Consider the following 18,066-nt stretch of genomic DNA (forward strand, 5'->3'; position numbering starts at 1 on the left):
AATATCATTATTCAAGTGGAAAGGCAGACTAAAGAATGAAGGGAAAACATTTTTACTAGCGAAATGTAACATGAATAATAGACACCTCAGGGACAGATATTTGGGTTCAAGATGAAACATCAGAGAAGCACAGCAGCCAACCACTAGCTCTTACCTCTACCTCAGACCGAAATGGCTGATCCTGGCTCCAGGAATCCTGCTGCCTGCACAGCTCTCCACCAAGCCTCAGACTACAATCCCAGACTGCTATGTTCGCATCAACAAGGCTGGAGAGTAATTATCACATGACCCTTTGCTTTTTCCTTTTATACTTCTCAAATCCTGGGGTTGAATGCATGGGATCCCAAATGCTGATCTCCTTTGTGTAAGTTTAGACTAAATCAGTTTCATGTAGCTCAGTGTGGCCTGGAACTAACAGAGATCCATCTGCCTCTGTCTCCCAAGTCCTGAGATTAAAAGTGTGTACCACCACTGTCTGGCCTCTATCACTGTGGCTAGCTTTGCATTTTGATCTCCAGTTGCTTTATTAGATCATAAACAATATATCACCACAGCAAAACATTTGACAGAGTGTTAGTATCTAGAATATCCAAAGATCTAAACAATAAATAAATATTAAAAACCAAACAACCGAATTAAAAGATAGTGAATAGACATAAATGGAGAGTTTTCAAAAGATAAAATGTAAATGGCTGAGAAATATGTTTTTAATATTCAAAATGCTTTGCCATCAGAGAAATGCAAATTAAAACTACTTTGAGATTTCATCTTAATCCAGTCAGAATGGCTAAAATTTAAAAAAAAAAATAATAATGATGATGGTAAATTCTGGTGCATAAGGAAAAGAGGGCTGTTATTCACTATTGGTGTGAGTGAATGACTGAATAAGGCAAACTGGCACAGCCATTATGGAAATCAGGGTGAAGGTTACTCAAAAGCTACAATAGATCTACCACATAATCCAGCTATATTTGTGTTGAGATACCAAAAACTCTATATCCTATTAAAGAAATAGGTGATCATACATGCTCATTGCTACACTATTCACAATAACCAGGAAATAAAAATGGCTGATCAACAGATGAATGTACAATGCCAATATGGTACATTTAAAAATGGAGTGTCTTTCAGCTATTAAGAAAAAATGAAATTTGCAAGTAAATTAATGGAACTGGAAACAATCTTCCTGTGTGATGTAACCCAGACCCAGAAAGACAAATGTCACAGAGAATTGCACTTATGGCTTCACACATACTAGGAAACCACTGTAGCATGAAATCATGTCCCCAGTTCTTTCTCTTTTTTCTTTTCACTTTTTATTTTGAGATAGGGGCTCATTAATTTGCCCAGGCTAGCCTTAAACTAACTCTGTAGTCCCTTGCCTCAGCTTCTTGAGAAGCTGGGATTATAGGCCTCTGGCAACAGGCCTAACTCACACTACAGTTTGAACTCTTCTTAACTTACTGAATTGAGAAATATTAACTCATTGAGATAAAACATAAAATAATTCTAGCTTTCCCCGTAACTACTCAGTTGAATCCTGAATATGAGTACTAAGATGCCACTTTTTTTCAGCAACATTCAATTATCACAACTAGATAAGATAACTATCATCTGAAGACATCACATATCTTGGTTACATAATACAGACAACTCAAGCTGGAGCTGAGCTGGATGATCAACTAGTGGCTAGCTTTCATAGTGCTAGAAGGTATTACACAGGTTGCTGTAGGGAAAGAGGCATCAATGGGCTTATGTGTGAATCCCACAAACTACAAACCTGACAGGCAGCACGCACCCATTTATGCAACAGTGGTGTAACTGTTATAGGGGTGACTAACTGCTCTCTTACTGAATTTGAGGCCCAATCTACAGGTGGAAACTCATGCCTGGTAATGTAAACACACTTAAAAGCCCCATGGTAGGAAAGGTCATAGGTCCTGAGCGGGACTTAATTGTGTTGAACAGATAAATTGACATAGTGTAGTCACAATCCAACGATTATCCAGATGGCCCTGGTTTAACTAAGGAAGTCACAAAACAAAAGTAAAAGTCATTAATCTGGGAAGAGATAGGTAGGTAGGGTGTATTGAGAGAGGGAGGGGGGATATCAGAGTGTGTGGGGAGAGTATAACCAGAATGTGTTGCATACATGAGCTTAGTTAATAAAAACCTATTTAATTATTTCAAATGATATACAATTATAGTAATACATAAATGGGATAGAGTGAGGTAATCAAAGAATGATTTTTAAATCTCATCTACTGACACCCTCATTAGCACAAATGGCAGGAAAGAGCATAACTTGTTTTAACTGGCTCTGTCCTTCCATCATCTTCCACAACTCTCCTTATCTCTTTCCTTTACCAAGTTCTATCCTCTGCTCTAAGTGGTACCTACAGAAACATCAAGATTATACTTACTAAGCCTACCAGACATTAGTGATGGTCTGCCATCCTAGTGATGGACAGCCAGTCCTCTTTTAGAAGCTCAACTGATGCCACTGGCCAATTTCACTCCTCCACAGAATGCATTTCACAAACAAATTTGATTTCTTCAGTAAGGCATTTGCTCTTTAAATCACAAAAATCAAAGAGCTCTAGGAATGACCTAGAAATTATGCAGGCTCCTAAACTCACTTTTAGGCTCATGCACTCACTTGTTAGCTCATACACTCACTTTAGACTCAAGTATTCACCATGTAAAAAAAGCTGAACCTCAAACCAAACACAGCAATGTTTTCTACTACAACTTGCTGACTCAGTATATTCAATTGATATGATTTTCATTAAAAATATTTTTTCTTGGGCCAGCAAGATGGGTGAGCAACTTAAGGCACTTGCTATCTCTCCTAACAGCCTGACACTGATGCCCAGACCCATAAAGTAAAAGGAGGAAATCAACTCCAATAAGTTGTCTTCTGGCTTCCATACATGTCATGGAACATATACACATACTAAATTTAACTTTTAAAAATTAAGTAGTCTTCTTAAAACATAAAGTTTTACACAATGACAGCAATATTAATCGTAACCACCACACTACATATTTGAATAATTCCACTACTGTTCATTTTAGAATGTATTTCATGAACCATATTTTCATTTTTTTCCCCCGATATTTTTTTTTGGAGGGGGGTTCAAGACAAGGTTTCTCTGTGTTAACAGCTCTGGCTGACCTGGAACTCACTCTGTAGACCAGGCTGACCTTGAAATCAAAGAGATCCACCTGCCTCCTTAGTGCTGAGATTAAAGGCATGAGCCACCACCACCCAGCTCATGAACCATATTTTCAAGCTAGTATAAAACTTATCTTGACTGTTTCCAATTAACAAGGAACCATAATGCTGTCCCAACCTGTAACTTTTCTTTGACTCTTCATGTACTGCAAAGGCTAAATAATAAACCATGGTCACCACTAAAACCACAGTTATTTTAAAAATATAAATTCAGTTATCTTTTTAACAGTTCTATAAAAATGTACCATTGATTTTCTTAATATTTTACTAACTAGAAATTAACAAGTATATAGCTTGCATTTACTAAATGACCAGCAGGGTATTTGGTGAGTTTCCAGAACAGCCTATGCTACATAACTGTTTAAAGTCTTCTTACAATCACAAGGTTACCTAGAGTCAGAAAACACCTTACAATGACATTGCAATCCCACCCAGGATTGTTTACAGTTAGCAATCAATCTCTTTTCTCTAACCAGAATAAAGCAGAAGCATGCTAATTATCTCAGCAGAAAGGGATTGACTTCCAACTACAGCATAAAACATGACACCAAAAAATAACACGAAAATCTTAGTAAAACCACCTACAGTAGCCAAAGAAAATGGAGATGGAACTTTTGAAATCCCATTTGTGTGTTTTCTCAAGTGTGCTGTCTGTGTGTGTGTGTGTGTGTGTGTGTGTGTGTGTGTGTGTGTAATACCATCTGATTCTTTCCTAGGACTATGAGTTAAGACAGCTTTCCACTAAATCTTTCACAAAACATGAGGGGACATATATAACATAAACAAAATGTTAAAATTTTTAATAACAAAAATCAAAAAAGCCTAAGCATGTGTTAATCTTAGTGTAAAAGTAAAAAGAACAGTTCTCATGACAGGTAATGAAGTAAAAAAAAGTATATAACCAAAATAAAAAAGTGAGGTAAACAAGTCAGATGTAGAAAAACTTGTAAAGCATCTGACTTAAAATGACTGATCCAAAGCACACCTTACCTTACATTCCACCACGCTCTGATCCGATTCACAAGTCACATAGATTTCATCTACTGCACGGCGAAGATTATCAAAAAGAAATGCCCAGTAGCGAGCTCTCAGGTCGATTTTCCGTGGGTGTCTTGCTTTTGTGGGACTTTTATCAAAATGTTTCTCTCCAGATGTGGATGTTATTTTACAGTCTACCGCAGTACTCTGATGAAATAAATGAAACATTTAGAAAGGTAAGTAAAAGGCTCTAGGAATTAGATATTTATTTATTTAGGTTTTTCGAAACAGGGTTTATCTGTCTAACTTTGGAGCTTGTCCTGGAACTCGCTCTGTAGACTAGGCTAGCCTCAAACTCACATATATGCACCACCACTGCCCAGCTACATTTCTTTTTTTTTTTAAAGTACACCTTTCAACATGAATATTTAAGACATTCTTTTTGGCTTATATGACACTTGAATTCATCAAATAAATTTCTGCCCTAACGAGAGGCAGGTTTTTCCAGTAAAAATCCCAGCATGGAGAGGGAAGGAAATCCCAAAGCCCTATCATAGCTGAGGAATCAATGGCAGTTAAAGGCTAATGAGAGGAAGAGTCCATGTGTATGTCCCATATGCACACATGTCACAATGCAAGTGTGGGGGCAGAGGACAATTTACAGGAGTCAGTCTTCTCCTTCCATCGGGTGGGTTCCCAAGCTCATTTCAAATCATCAGGCTTATTCGAAGGCACTTTTACCCAGAGTCATCCTGCCAACACAGCTGATCTCATTTTTCCAAAGGATACTTATTCATGGGATAACAAACCCATCCCCATGATACTAGCAAGATACTTTCTGCCAGGTGGAAATAGCAAGAAGATTCTCACAAGACAGGGCCCAAGATCTTGGGTTTCTCAGCTTCAAGAAATCAGAACTAGATACCAGATAAATGGCTATTGCTTTTAAATTACCCATTTTGTGGAAGTTTTTTACAGCAGCAGAGGAAAAACTAAAACAATAGTTAACACTTAGTCTCTGCATATCTAAAACTTTTTACTTCACTTCTGTAATGGAATAATCATTTGACTAAGCACAGAATTGAGCTTAAGAGTTTTGTGGGTTTGCTTCCTTATAACTCTTAGATATAGCTCCTTTGCCTTTTTGTGGATACAAAGACTGCTAGTAACTGTAACCTATGTGATGTTACTTTTTGTTAAGTTTAAAGACTTTCTTTTGCCCACTGTTCTGAAGACTGTAGAATCAATCTAAGTGTAAAGCTACTTTTATTTAGGCTGCTTATCTCTGGTCTATGTTCCAAACCCCTGAAAACTCAGCAACTGAAAAACAACTTCCAACCACCATTTTACGGTCAACTTTTGGATGTCTTAAAGATGTGCACTAGAAAATCCATCTTTGATTCTTTCACATCTGATGTGGGAGGTCCTTCTGTATGCTGCAAATATATGGTGCTTTTATTGGTTGATGAATAAAGCTGTTTTAGCCAATGGACAGATGTCATTGCCATAGCAACCGGGGAGGTAGGCCACCTGGGCATTCTCCAGTAAGACAAGGCCACATGGAGATGGACAGATTAAAAGTAAAGGGTTAATAATTAAGAGAGAACTAGCCAGGAAGAAGCCTGAGCCATTGCCCAAACAAAATATTTATTAGCCTCTGAGTTTTTATTTCATAGGCAACTGCGTGAACTGGCAGGTGGGAGAAAAACTGGATCAGTGAGATGGAGTAGACAGAAAAAAAAAAAATCTCCTTTTACACACATCTTCCATGTCTTCAGTCCTCTCATATCTCCTCAGAGCACCCTCCAGTTCATAGGTTCTTTCACTAATCTCCTTCCAATATGTCATTTAGTCTATCAATTGCAGTTTTTCAAATTTTCACTGACACATCTATAAATATTTGAAATTAATAGTTAATTTCTTTATTTCATAATTTACCAAATTTCCTATACAGCTGTTCTTTCTCATAAGGAGCCTAAACTCATTAAATGACAATTCTCTTTAGAATAGTATGTTACTTTTCATTACCTAAGGAGGAAATTCTCATTTGTATGTATGACACACTGAGTCTTCAATTAGAGGGTTACTCCAGAAAGCAGTCTCCACTGCCTTCAGACATCCGCTATCATCAGCCACAACCCCAACAGGGTGTGTCTTTCCAACCTTCAAAGGGTGTGTCTTTCATTCTAATATTACACAGTCCCGTACAGGCCTCAGTTCTCAAATCAGACCCTGAATTTGCTTCCCATCACAATTGGCATCCAGGCTCTTTATCCCAGATGCTTTGACCATTTACTTTGTGCCATCAACTCCACTTACTTCTAAATAGAAAGTTTGGTTTTCTTTCTATCTGTAGATATTTATCTAGTTTTTAAAATACCTTTTATTCATATCTAAAAGGAAATTTTGTCATTGATGCTTCTGTAAAGTGCATTCATTGTGAACTCACAATGATACCATGATTTAAACTCCATTTTTCTCATATAAAGTTTTGGGTTTATATAAACATGATATATCTAGTAATATCAAATTAAAATAACAAATATAAAAAGAAAAAACTATGAAAAGTGCATTGTAATTATCCTGAACATTTTTCAAATAAGAGGCAGATTTGGATTCTATACAGCCCTAGTGAATCTATTTGGAAACTTTTAAAGCCACTAAATTATGACTTCTACAAATGAAAAGTATCATTACTTACAGAAAAAATATCATAAATTCAAAAATATGGAACAGGTGGCAGAAAGGTTAAGGTTATAAACTGAAAACTGACAGAATGGGTGGAAACACTGCTGCCTGACATTCACTGGGAAGTTACAGAGCTCTGAGCATCTGTCTCTCTTCACTTTTTTGTGATATTATTGGAAGGTGCACACACGTGTGCCAGTGTTCACTCCTAGGTACACACAGGTGGAGGCCATAGGAGGAACACAGGTATTTTCATTTACTACTACCTGCCTTATTCCTTTCAAGGCAAGGCACTGCAGTAAACTGAAAGGTTGCTATTTTGTCTAGGCAGGCCAGCTGGCCACCCTGAGAGCTCCTGGGATCCACTTCTATCTGCCCCTCAAAACTGAGTAACAGGCACATGCTGCCACATCTGGCTATTTTTTTAAAATGTGGACAATGAGGACTTGAATATAGGTCCCTCATGCTTGCACAGCCAATGGGCTCCACCATTGGCTTATAGCTTTACTTTTTAAGTGAAGAAATAAGGCCTAAAGCACAAGGTTACTATGAGAACAATAAAAAGCACCTATTTATAAAGCATTAGGTAAAAAGTGAATACAGAATCCACACTTTTAAATGGAAAAAAATGTTATACTATATTTTTATGTAAGTTAGATATACAATATTCAAATACTTGAATTTATATAATGGATAAAAGACTCATGAAATGAATGAAAACAAATTAGCAAAAGGTGTATATGCTGTACCTGTTTAGAGATTTTATGAGTGCTTTGAATTGTCCTCTTAGATTTTCCACCAGTTTGACATTTATGTTTTCCTTCAAAGCATGAAAAAGGAAACAGTCACATAAATAAAAAGAGATAACATACAACTAAACTATAGGTAATGTATACTATACAACTAAATAGCACAATGCATTCAGGCATTTCTAGTAACTAATTCCATCCAGAAATAATAGAACAGTAGAATTTTATTCATTTAAATGAATATAAACTACTAGTGAAGTTTTTGTTGTTTGTTTGATGTTTAAATCTACATTCTTAAGTCCCTGAGACTGCTTTATTCAATGGCTTTCTCAGAGAGGAATCTCCAGCCCTGGACTGGTTTTTAACATAGGCATTCTATATTACCCATAGCCTACGTGCATTCTTAGTTAGCTTGAAACAACCTATCATGAAAGATTGTTCTCAAAGAAAGAGCAAAGGATGCCCAAAGGAAACAGAAGAACCAAGAATCTCCCATTCGTCAAATCTATGGCAATATGAACATCAAAAGAGCGTCATATATTATGCCCCATTAAGTAGGACACCAAGAAACTATACATATTTAAATTTATGAATACATATATATTTTAAAATAAAGGGGAGAAGGAAAAGCTATTCTTTATATTAGAAGGCTAACTGACAAACATAGAAGAAATTATGAACTTAGTAAATCAGCATTTCAACTACCAGAGTAATACCTTAATAATTTCATTATTTTTAAAACAGCAAATAAACAATAATTTTAAACTATTTTTTACAAAATCAATTTTATTTACTATGCCAATTTACTGAAGAGTTCGATTTACGTATATTCACTTTAAATCTAATTACTCTCCGGAATTAAATATATCCTTATACATTTTTCTTTGTATCATTTGTTTAGACAGGGCCTTGTTATATTGTCAGGGCTAGCCTTGAGCTCCTAAGCTCAAGCAATCTTCCTGCCTCCAGTCTTCCACACCACTGAGACTTCCAGCACACCACTTGTCCTCTCAATTTACATTAAAGGGAAAGCTAACTTTTAAAATACATACCATCCTCATCTTTGCTTTCTAGTGGAACACTCCAAGCTATTAGGTTTCTTGCTGTACGACCCTCCTCAGCAACAATTCTCCTCACTTTGTCATGACTATTGGAGCGCTGGAAGGAAGCCTAGGTATATTGAAACGGTAATGTTTATGAGACTGTTAGTTATCAATCATCACTTAGCATATATTTTATAAATTCATTATTCTCCATATTTCAGAGTACAAATACTTAAAAACTAATTTGAGTGGCTTGAGAGTTGCTCAGTGGATAAAGTATTTATTGTATAAGCATGCAGAAATGAGTTCAGGTCTCCAAGATCCATGAAAAACCTGAGTGGCATGGAACACGGCTGTAATTCCAGTACAGGAAGGGCAGAGACAAGCCAGCCAGTTTAGTCAAAATAGGAAGTTCCAGGTTCAGTGAGAGACTGTGTCAAAAGATAAGATGGGAGTAAACATATGGCTCAGCCATAAATGCTCTGCCTAACAAGTCTGAAGACTTGAGTACAATCCCCCCTACAGCTCCTGGCCAATAGGAGAGCTCCAGGTTAAGTGAAAAACTCTATCTCAAAAACAAGATGGAAAGCAAGAACATGACACCAAAGGTTGACTTCTGGTCTCCACCTACCCCACCCCACCCCAAACACACAGACACAGGTACCCGAACACATGCACAGCATGCATATTCCCCAGACATGCACCGTAATTACAGTGTGGGAAGAGATAGAGGGAGACATCCACTGTCAACTTCTGGCCTCCACATCATGCACATACACAACAATCTGAGGCCTGGAATGTGGCTCATCAAACACCAAGTCTGTCTCAACATTTAAAAACTCTTAAAGTAAAATTTTAAATTGCTTCCAAAACAAACACAGTCTAAAGCCTGAACAGCTACACCAAGCAAAACCACTACTCTGAATCTATGATAGCCCCACATCTTCCATATCAACAAGACTACAGGTGGAATGACAATCAAAAATCCTAACGAAATAAAGTTTATTGAGAATGGCGCCGGGCGGTGGTGGCACATGCCTTTAATCCCAGCACTCGGGAGGCAGAGGCAGGCGGATCTCTGTGAGTTCGAGACCAGCCTGGTCTACTAGAGCTAGTTCCAGGACAGCCTCCAAAGCCACAGAGAAACCCTGTCTCGAAAAAACCAAAAGAGAGAGAGAGAGAGAGAGAGAGAGAGAGAGAGAGAGAGAGAGAATGGCAAATAAGAGATGGGGAAAAAAAAAAAACCTGACTTTTACCTCAAAGAAAAACAAAAACAAAAGAGAGATTTTTAAAACACATATTTTTATACTCATGGGAAGAATCTGATAGAAAATTTGTTATATGGGGGGATGGGATTAAACATGCCTGCTAAATCTATGAGTGACAAAAATAAAGTTTCAGTGAATGAACTACTACTAAAAAAATCCAAACTACTAGAAAAAAAAAATGATCCCACCTATTAGAATACTCTGATCAAAGACTAATTCATATCTTCTCTCCAGAACTTTAGTCTTCTTCCTAATATCTATGTTTACATCCCTTCACAATTCTGGCCTTGCCCTGAAATTCCCAAAAGCACCTACCTAACTAATTAATTAAAGCTTTCACAGGGACTATGTTACACTACACTTTCTAGGTTTGCAAAATCTCCAATCTCTTCTCTGTTTACTCTCATGGTTCCTAATGATGTAGAAAACCTCCTCCATTTGTTTGGACTTAGCACTATCACTTAGATTACACAAACATTGTTTTAAACAAAAGCAGCATTACTGACTCCAGGCCCAATGAAAGAGTTTAAATAAATGTCTTACTTTTAGTTCTTTCAGATAGCTTACTTAGTCCCCTGTAGAAAATTTTATAAGTATAGACACCATGGCATAAAGGTCCCTACCCCCATATCCTACTAACTCGAGTCCTCATAAAGCAATGAGCTTCCAAGAACCAAAGCAGATGACCTCACGATTCCAAGACTGTAGCTATACTAAACCTGAAACTTGAGACTGAGTGCTCATTTCTCCTATGAACATCACCGTTACCAACATAGTTCTTTTGTACTTAAACACAGAGACATAGAGAAAAAACCCTCAGCTTAGGATTGTTTTTATTCTTTATTCTAATATTTAAAAAATAAAAATATTACTATTCATCTTGTATTCATCTGAAACCATTTTCACTTTATATTACAGATGCATTTTCTGTAACATGCTGAATGTGCTCCTCTCAGTAAAAACTCAACATCTGATCATTTGTAACAACCTAATTCTTATAAACATGTCAGTTACATAATGCTTTTAATCATTTTAGTATAAGCACCGGAGTCTGATACACAACACATGAGTATGAGATACACAATCACTTTATAGATGTCTATTTCAGCAGCATTCTTACTCAGGTTCTTTTCTTACAGATCTCAACCATTTTTTGACTCACAGTCATAGTGTGCCACCTAGTGCTACATAGAGATTTTACACAGGCTTGTTCAAATAGTTAATGTATCAAATAAAAGCAATAAACATCAGCATTAAGTTATACTCAGTCTATATCCGATATACTCTTAAAAAATTAAATACTCAGAATGTTCCCCCACAGTCTACATACTACAGACACTTGCTCCTATCCTCAAAACTCCAAAAGGAGGGACTTGGGACAAGACTAGATTCCCTTTTCCTGAGCCCAGGGCTACATTTCCTCTTCCTAAGCCCTCTATTGAGTAGTATCAGGTATACAGTAGTGCGTGGAAACACTGAATAGGAGAAGAGTGAGGAATGAGATCACGTTTGCTTCCCTTCTTAGGTCCCCTACTGGATTAAGTACCCATCCTGGATTTAAGGCAGTCCACGAAGCTAGCTTGCATTTACTTGTAACAAGAGAGGCTGGTCCTCATCTGCTTCCTATCTCACATTCCACAAGTGTCAGACCGAGGCCACAACAGTGCTTGAAACAATGACTAACACTGAGGTTTAAAGATGAAAAATAGATGGCAGGAAGTAGTAAAAAGAGAAGCAAACAATGAACAAGTGAAAACCTAAAGTCAGTTTTTAAAACAGCTTGATCACAGTGGCCAGGGAGACAGCTCAGTGGGGAAAGGCACTTACTGCCAAGCCTGTTGACCCAAATTTGATCCCCAGGACCCATATGGTAGAAGGAAAGAATCAAATCCTGAAACCTGTTCTCTGATCTTCCCACAAAACACTATGGCACATGTGACACTGATAAACAAACAAATATGATAAAAATAGCTGTACTTACCATCATTTTTAAATTTTCTTCGTGGCAAGATCACTTACCACTTAATCCCATGGGTTATAATTCCTGCAATTAAAATACATTTGTCAATAAGCCCTATTTAAAACTGTAACCCTCCCAAACAAGCAAGGGCTGTGGAAGTTCATCACCACCAGATTAGCCTGAAAGAAATGAAAGGGTGCTAACCTCATGACAAATAAAACCACCACAGTGATGGGATAAAATAGCTTTTAACTCTAAAAAGAAAGTTGAAATACAAACATTAAAAATAAATGAAGCTGAGTGAATGGCACATGTAATTCCAGATTCTCAGGAGAATACTCTCACTTGAGGCTGGGAGTAGTACATTACCAGTCTTGACAACAGAGAAAACTTTGTCTCAAAAAACTAAATTAAAAAAAAACTACTAATTCCAACAATTTATTAAGATACACAATATATAAAATATCTAATCCGTGACATCATTAACATAAAATTTTATTTTTGTGTTTATTGTTTTTGCCTGGTAGATGTTTTTGTTTTCTTTTTTGTTGTTATTTGCTTTTCTTTGGGGGTGGTGGAACTGAGACACAGTCTCTCTATGTAGCCCTGGTTGTCTCGGAACTTGCTATATAGACCAAGCTGACCAAGAACTCACAGCAATCACCTGCCTCTGCCTCCCAACATCTGGGATTAAAGGCATGTTGTTGTTTTTTTTTTTTCCTTGAGAGATTTTGCCTCGTTACCAAGGCTAGCCTCTAATATGTAATCCTCCTGCCTCTGCTTCCTGAGTGCTGAGATTATAGGTGTAAACCTGTTGAAGCTAAATTTTTAGCATCTTAGGACAGACTATAACTACAAGATGCTTTGTGTACACCTATAAGAACCACAGAGAAAAACCAAAACATCATTTTTTAAAAAATAAAATCATAAAGGAAAATATCAGGAGAGAAACTGAAAGTGAAAGAACTACAAATCAGAGCATAATTATTGTAGTAAGGGCTTTTTCTGTCTATCATTAACTATAAATGGATTACAGTCCCCAATCAAAAGATAAGAGTAGCTAAATAAACTTTTAAAAAATGATCAAACAACATCCTGGCAATAAGCAACTTTATCCTTCAGGAATAAAAAGAGCTGAAAGTAGGAGGGTTGAAAAAGATACTCCGTTTAATGATATCCCAAAGACAGCAGAGATATTTTACCAGACAAAACAGATGTTGCATCAAAAATTGCCACAAAAAAATCATCATATGATAATAAAGTCAATTCCTCAGGAAAATATAACAATTATAAATATATCACAAACTCAGAGTAACTAAAAAGATAGGGCAAATGTTAACAGAATTGAAGACACAATTACAGTGATAATAAGGTAGGGACTTCAATACCTCACATTTAAAAAATATTACATTTACTTATTTATTGAGGAGGTGCATGCATGCCACAGCAATTCTCTCCTCCCAGCATGTGGGTCTCAGGGATCAGCATCTTACCTACTTATCCATCTTACCAGCCCAATAACCCACTTTAAAGCAAGGACAGATCTGGGCACACAACCATTAAGGAAAAGTTAACTTGAACAGTACTACAGATCAAATGAATCTTACAACATATTTAAAATATTACACTCAACAACAGAGTACACACTATTTTTAACCACAAAAGGAACATTTTCCACGATAGATTATATGCTAAGGCATAAAACAAATGCTAATATATTCAAGGTTTTAAGTGGTATTAATTTTCAGACCACAAATAGCATGACACTATTATAGAACTCATTAATGAGAAGAAACTTTAAAAATTCACAAATACGTGGAAACTGAACAACACATTGCCCAACAACCTATAGGTTAAAAAATAAATCAAGCCGGATGGTGGTGGCACAAGCCTTTAATCCCAGCACTCGGGAGGCAGAGACAGGTTGGATCTCTGTGAGTTCGAAATAGCCCGGTCTAACAGAGTGAGTTCCAGGACAGCCTCCAAAGCCACAGAGAAACCCTGTCTCGAACACCCCGCCCCCCAAAAAAGGGAAGAAATCAAAGAAGAAATAATAAAACACCGTGGGACAAACCAAAATGGAACTATAAATATCGAAGCATGTGTCAGAATACAGTCCAAGAATGGATTTGTGTGAGGAGAATTCTAAGTGCTTGTAAGAAAACTCCACAAAGGAAAGACATGAGCCTTGTGACCTCAGTTTCTCCAAAAACAGAATCCTTCTGCTATACCCTCCCAGATGTAGCAGATAGGAGTGAGTTACTTCAGAATGTTCATTGTGACTGGCTATTGTTATTTGTTTATATGCCTCCATGGAAAAACAAGGTTTGCCATGTGTGGCTTGCCTCTGTGATTATGCACTTTACTCCTGTGACTCCTTTTAACCCTCAGAGCATAAACCCTCTGATACTCTGAATAAAGTTGGCTATTGCATGGCAGTTTAGTCTGCTTCACTTACTGGCTCCATTCTCCCAGGTCCTACAGCCACTAAGGCTTGGTAAACCCATGTGAACACGGTACAAGCAGTTCTAAAAGGAAGTTTTAAAACAATGAATGCCTAACTAAGAAAAAGGAAATAACCTAACTAATCAACCCAAAGGCCTAGAAAAAGATCAAAACTCAAAGATATCAAAAAGGAAATTAAAAATCAAAATAAAACTTAATGAAAAAATAGTCCAGAAAACAGGTAAGATTAATGCATCTAAAAGCTAGTGTTTCAAAAGAAAGAGAAAAATGTCTGATTAGACTAAGAAACTTGGCAGGATCCTGGAAACAAGACTGAAGCAGAAGCCGTGAAGGATTGCGACCTACTGGATTCCTCCCCATGGCTTGCTTTCTTACACCTGCTTTCTTAAACCACCTAGTGGCACCACCTCCTAGTGGGTTGTGCCCTCTCTCATCAACCATTAATCAAGATAATGTCCCACAGACCTGCCTATAGGCAATAAGATGCAGGTCTTTCCTCAACTGAGGCTCCTCCAGCCCAGTGGTCCTTCTAACACAATGCTGAGACCCTTTAATACAGTTCTTCATGTTGCGGTGACTCCCAACCATACAATCATTTTCATTGCCACTTCATAACTGCTACTGGTTGAAAACCACTGCTCTAGCCAGATATGCATAGGTTTGTGTCAAGTTGAGAAAAAGAACAACCAGGGAAGATTCTATATATAAATTCCACAAAACACAAACGAAACAAACAAACAAAAAAAACACAAACAAAAAACCCTGCTTGATCTAATTAACTTAAGAAATGTTTCAGGGTTCTAGAGGCATGGCTCATCAGGTAAGGGCAGTGTACTGCTCTTACAGAGGACCCAGATTCAGTTCCCAGAACCCACATGGTGCTTCATAGTCCCCTGTAAGTCCAGTTCTAGGGTATCTGACACCACCTTCTGGCCTCCGCAATCACATTCATGATGCACATACAAAAATAAATAAATCTTTTCTTTAAAGTTTCAGGATACAAAATCTATGTAGCCACAGATGACCTTGAACTTCTGATCCTCCTACCACCACTATCCAAGGGCTAACACACAAGAGTGTGCCAGCAAGACTTGGGTTTTTGTAGATAAATTGGCAAAGCTTTTAGATCCAGACTAAGAAAAAAGAAAGCCTACCCAAATAAAACAGAAATGACATTATAGCAGATCCCACAGTAAATACTGAAGATCACTGGGCACTACTATGAACACCCTAGAAAGCCTAGAAGACCGAATACATTTATGGACACTTAAAACCCTAGACAGAATCATATGAACACAGATAACCTGAACACATCAATAATGAGTGGTGAAGTGTATTAAGAAGCCCAGTATCAGATGGGTTTACTGCTGAATTTTACCAAACTTCAAAGAAAACTACTAATACAATTCTAAAAAATCTGGAAGAGAATTATTCCAATCTCTATCTATAATACCAATATTACCCTGATGCCAAAAGGGAAAGGTGAAAGGAGACTTCAAAGTAATATATCTGATGAATGTAGATGCAAGAACTCTTATTTGGACTACTGAATCCAAATAACACATCAAGAAAACTGTACTCAGGCTGGAGAGATGGCTCAGAGGGTAAGAGCACTAACTACTCTTCCAGAGATCCTCAGTTCAATTCCCCGCAACCACATGGTGACTCACAACCATCTATAATGAGATCTAGTGCCCTCTTCTGGCCTGCAGAGACACATACAGAGAACACTGAACACACAATAAATCTAAAAATAGAAAAAGAAAATTATACTCCAGGATCAAGTGATATTTTTCTCAAAGATGCTAGGAGAAAAAGAAGCCATTTACATCACTGTAGAATATGTAAATTAGTACAGCCTTTATGGAAAATAGTATGGAGATTCCTTAAAATATTAGGGGGCGGTATTTGGCTTATATTTCCATATTGCTGTCCATCACTGAAGAAAGTCAGGACAAGAACTCAAAACAGGGCTGGAAATTGGAGACAGAAGCTGATGCAGAGGCCATGGAGGGTTGCAACTTCCTGGTTTGCTTCCCATGGTTTGCTCAGCCTGCCTTCTTATAGAACCCAGGGCCACCAGCCCAGGGATGGCACCACCCACCATGGGCTGGGCCCTCTGACATCAATCACTTATTAAGAAAATTTCCCACAGACTTGCCTACAGCCCATGATATGGTGTCATTTTCTCAACTGAGGCTCCCTCTTCTCTGATGACTCTAGCTTGTATCAAGTTGGCATAGAACATGATCCAAGAATCACTACTTCTGGTAAATATCTAAAAGAAATTAAATAATATTAAAGATATTACATGTTCTTTTAAAAAGGGTATTACATGTTCTTTTCAACATTAATCACAATATCCAAGATAATCAACCCAAGTGTCTGTCAATGGATGATTACATAAAGAAAATGTGCTGTTTGTGTATGGGTATGGTGTAGTATTCAACCTTTAAAAAAGAAAATCTTGTGATTGTTTTTTTTTTAAAGATTTATTTATTTATTATGTATACAACATTCTGCCTCCAAGTATGCCTGCACTCCAGAAGAGGGCACCAGATCTCATTATGGATAGTTGTGAGCCACCATGTGGTTGCCGGGAATTGAACTCAGGACCTATGAAAGAGCTGTCACTGCCCCTAACCTCTGAGCCATCTCTCCAGCACCCAAATGCTGTGATTCTTAACAACACAGATTAATCTGGAGGATACTATGCTAAGAAAAAAAAAGGCATACACGGAAAAATGAATACTGTATGATTTTACTTATTTGTAAAATATAAAGTAACTGGTCTCACAGAAGCAGAGAGTGGAGTGATAGTAGCCAGGAACTAGAAGACAGGAAGAGAGAGAGAAAGAGAGGGAGAGGTATAAAACTAGGAAGATACAAATTAAATACACAAAGTTTCTTGAGGATTCTAAAAAAAAAAAAATCTAGAGCTATTGCACAGCATAAACACTTTGGTTAATGCTAATACTTGAAAACACCTAAGAGTTTAGATATTAAATATTCTCTGATGACTAACTTTAACTGTCAACTTGCCCCAACGTAGAATCACTAGGAAAAAAAAGTCTCAATAAGGGATTGTCTATACTGGGTTGGACTGTAGACAAATCTGTGCAGTATTATATGAATTGAGTATGAGGGAAAACCCAACCCACTGTGGGTGGTATCATTTCCTTGGAACTTGCTGCTGAGTCTGAAGACCAGAGCTGGGTTCCTAGAACCCATATGGTAGAAGGAGAGAATCAACTCCGCCAATTTTATCCTCTGATCTCTGCCCATGCATGCAAGTGTGAGCATGATCATGGGAGACTGCACGTGCAGGCTCATAGGCTCATAGAAACACTCTCTCTCTCTCTCTCTCTCTCTCTCTCTCTCTCTCTCTCTGTCTCTGTCTCTGTCTCTGTCTCTGTCTCTGTCTCTCCCCTCCTCTCTCTCATTTTTCCTCCGAAGAAAAGTACAGAAAGTATAGTAAATTATTGGAATCGGTCAAATCACTGGTTCTAGCTATAGGATATTAAGAAGTTACATAATGTAGCTGCAAACATGAACTCACAGCAGTTGGGAACACATATCAATGCACAAAGTCAGGCCAGCCAAAATCCCAGCATTGAAATAGGAGGGACTCATGAAGTCCCACCCTGTCTGAGGAGCAATCTGGCAAATGGTGGCT

General features: G+C 37.6%; 1 protein-coding gene across 6 annotated transcripts in view; it reads right to left on the reverse strand.

Annotated features, from left to right (window-relative positions):
- Positions 1 to 18,066, reverse strand: part of Scaper (S-phase cyclin A associated protein in the ER) — a 323,341-nt gene that overhangs the window by 296,360 nt on the left and 8,915 nt on the right. For 3 of the 6 annotated variants that reach the window (XM_027415034.2, XM_027415035.2, XM_027415032.2), the window contains exons 2-5: positions 11,946 to 12,008; positions 8,706 to 8,823; positions 7,654 to 7,724; positions 4,229 to 4,423 (exon numbers count right to left, since the gene is read on the reverse strand). In XM_027415034.2, the coding sequence (XP_027270835.1) occupies positions 4,229 to 4,423; positions 7,654 to 7,724; positions 8,706 to 8,823; positions 11,946 to 11,951 (390 nt within the window). In that variant the 5' untranslated portion in view covers positions 11,952 to 12,008. Of the gene's footprint in view, positions 1 to 4,228; positions 4,424 to 7,653; positions 7,725 to 8,705; positions 8,824 to 11,945; positions 12,009 to 16,551; positions 16,669 to 18,066 lie in introns of those variants that run through there. The other 3 variants (XM_027415033.2, XM_035443715.1, XM_027415036.2) reach the window with 3 other exon arrangements.

This window comes from Cricetulus griseus, chromosome 4, assembly GCF_003668045.3.
Source record: "Cricetulus griseus strain 17A/GY chromosome 4, alternate assembly CriGri-PICRH-1.0, whole genome shotgun sequence".
NCBI classification, from domain to species: Eukaryota; Metazoa; Chordata; class Mammalia; order Rodentia; family Cricetidae; genus Cricetulus; species Cricetulus griseus.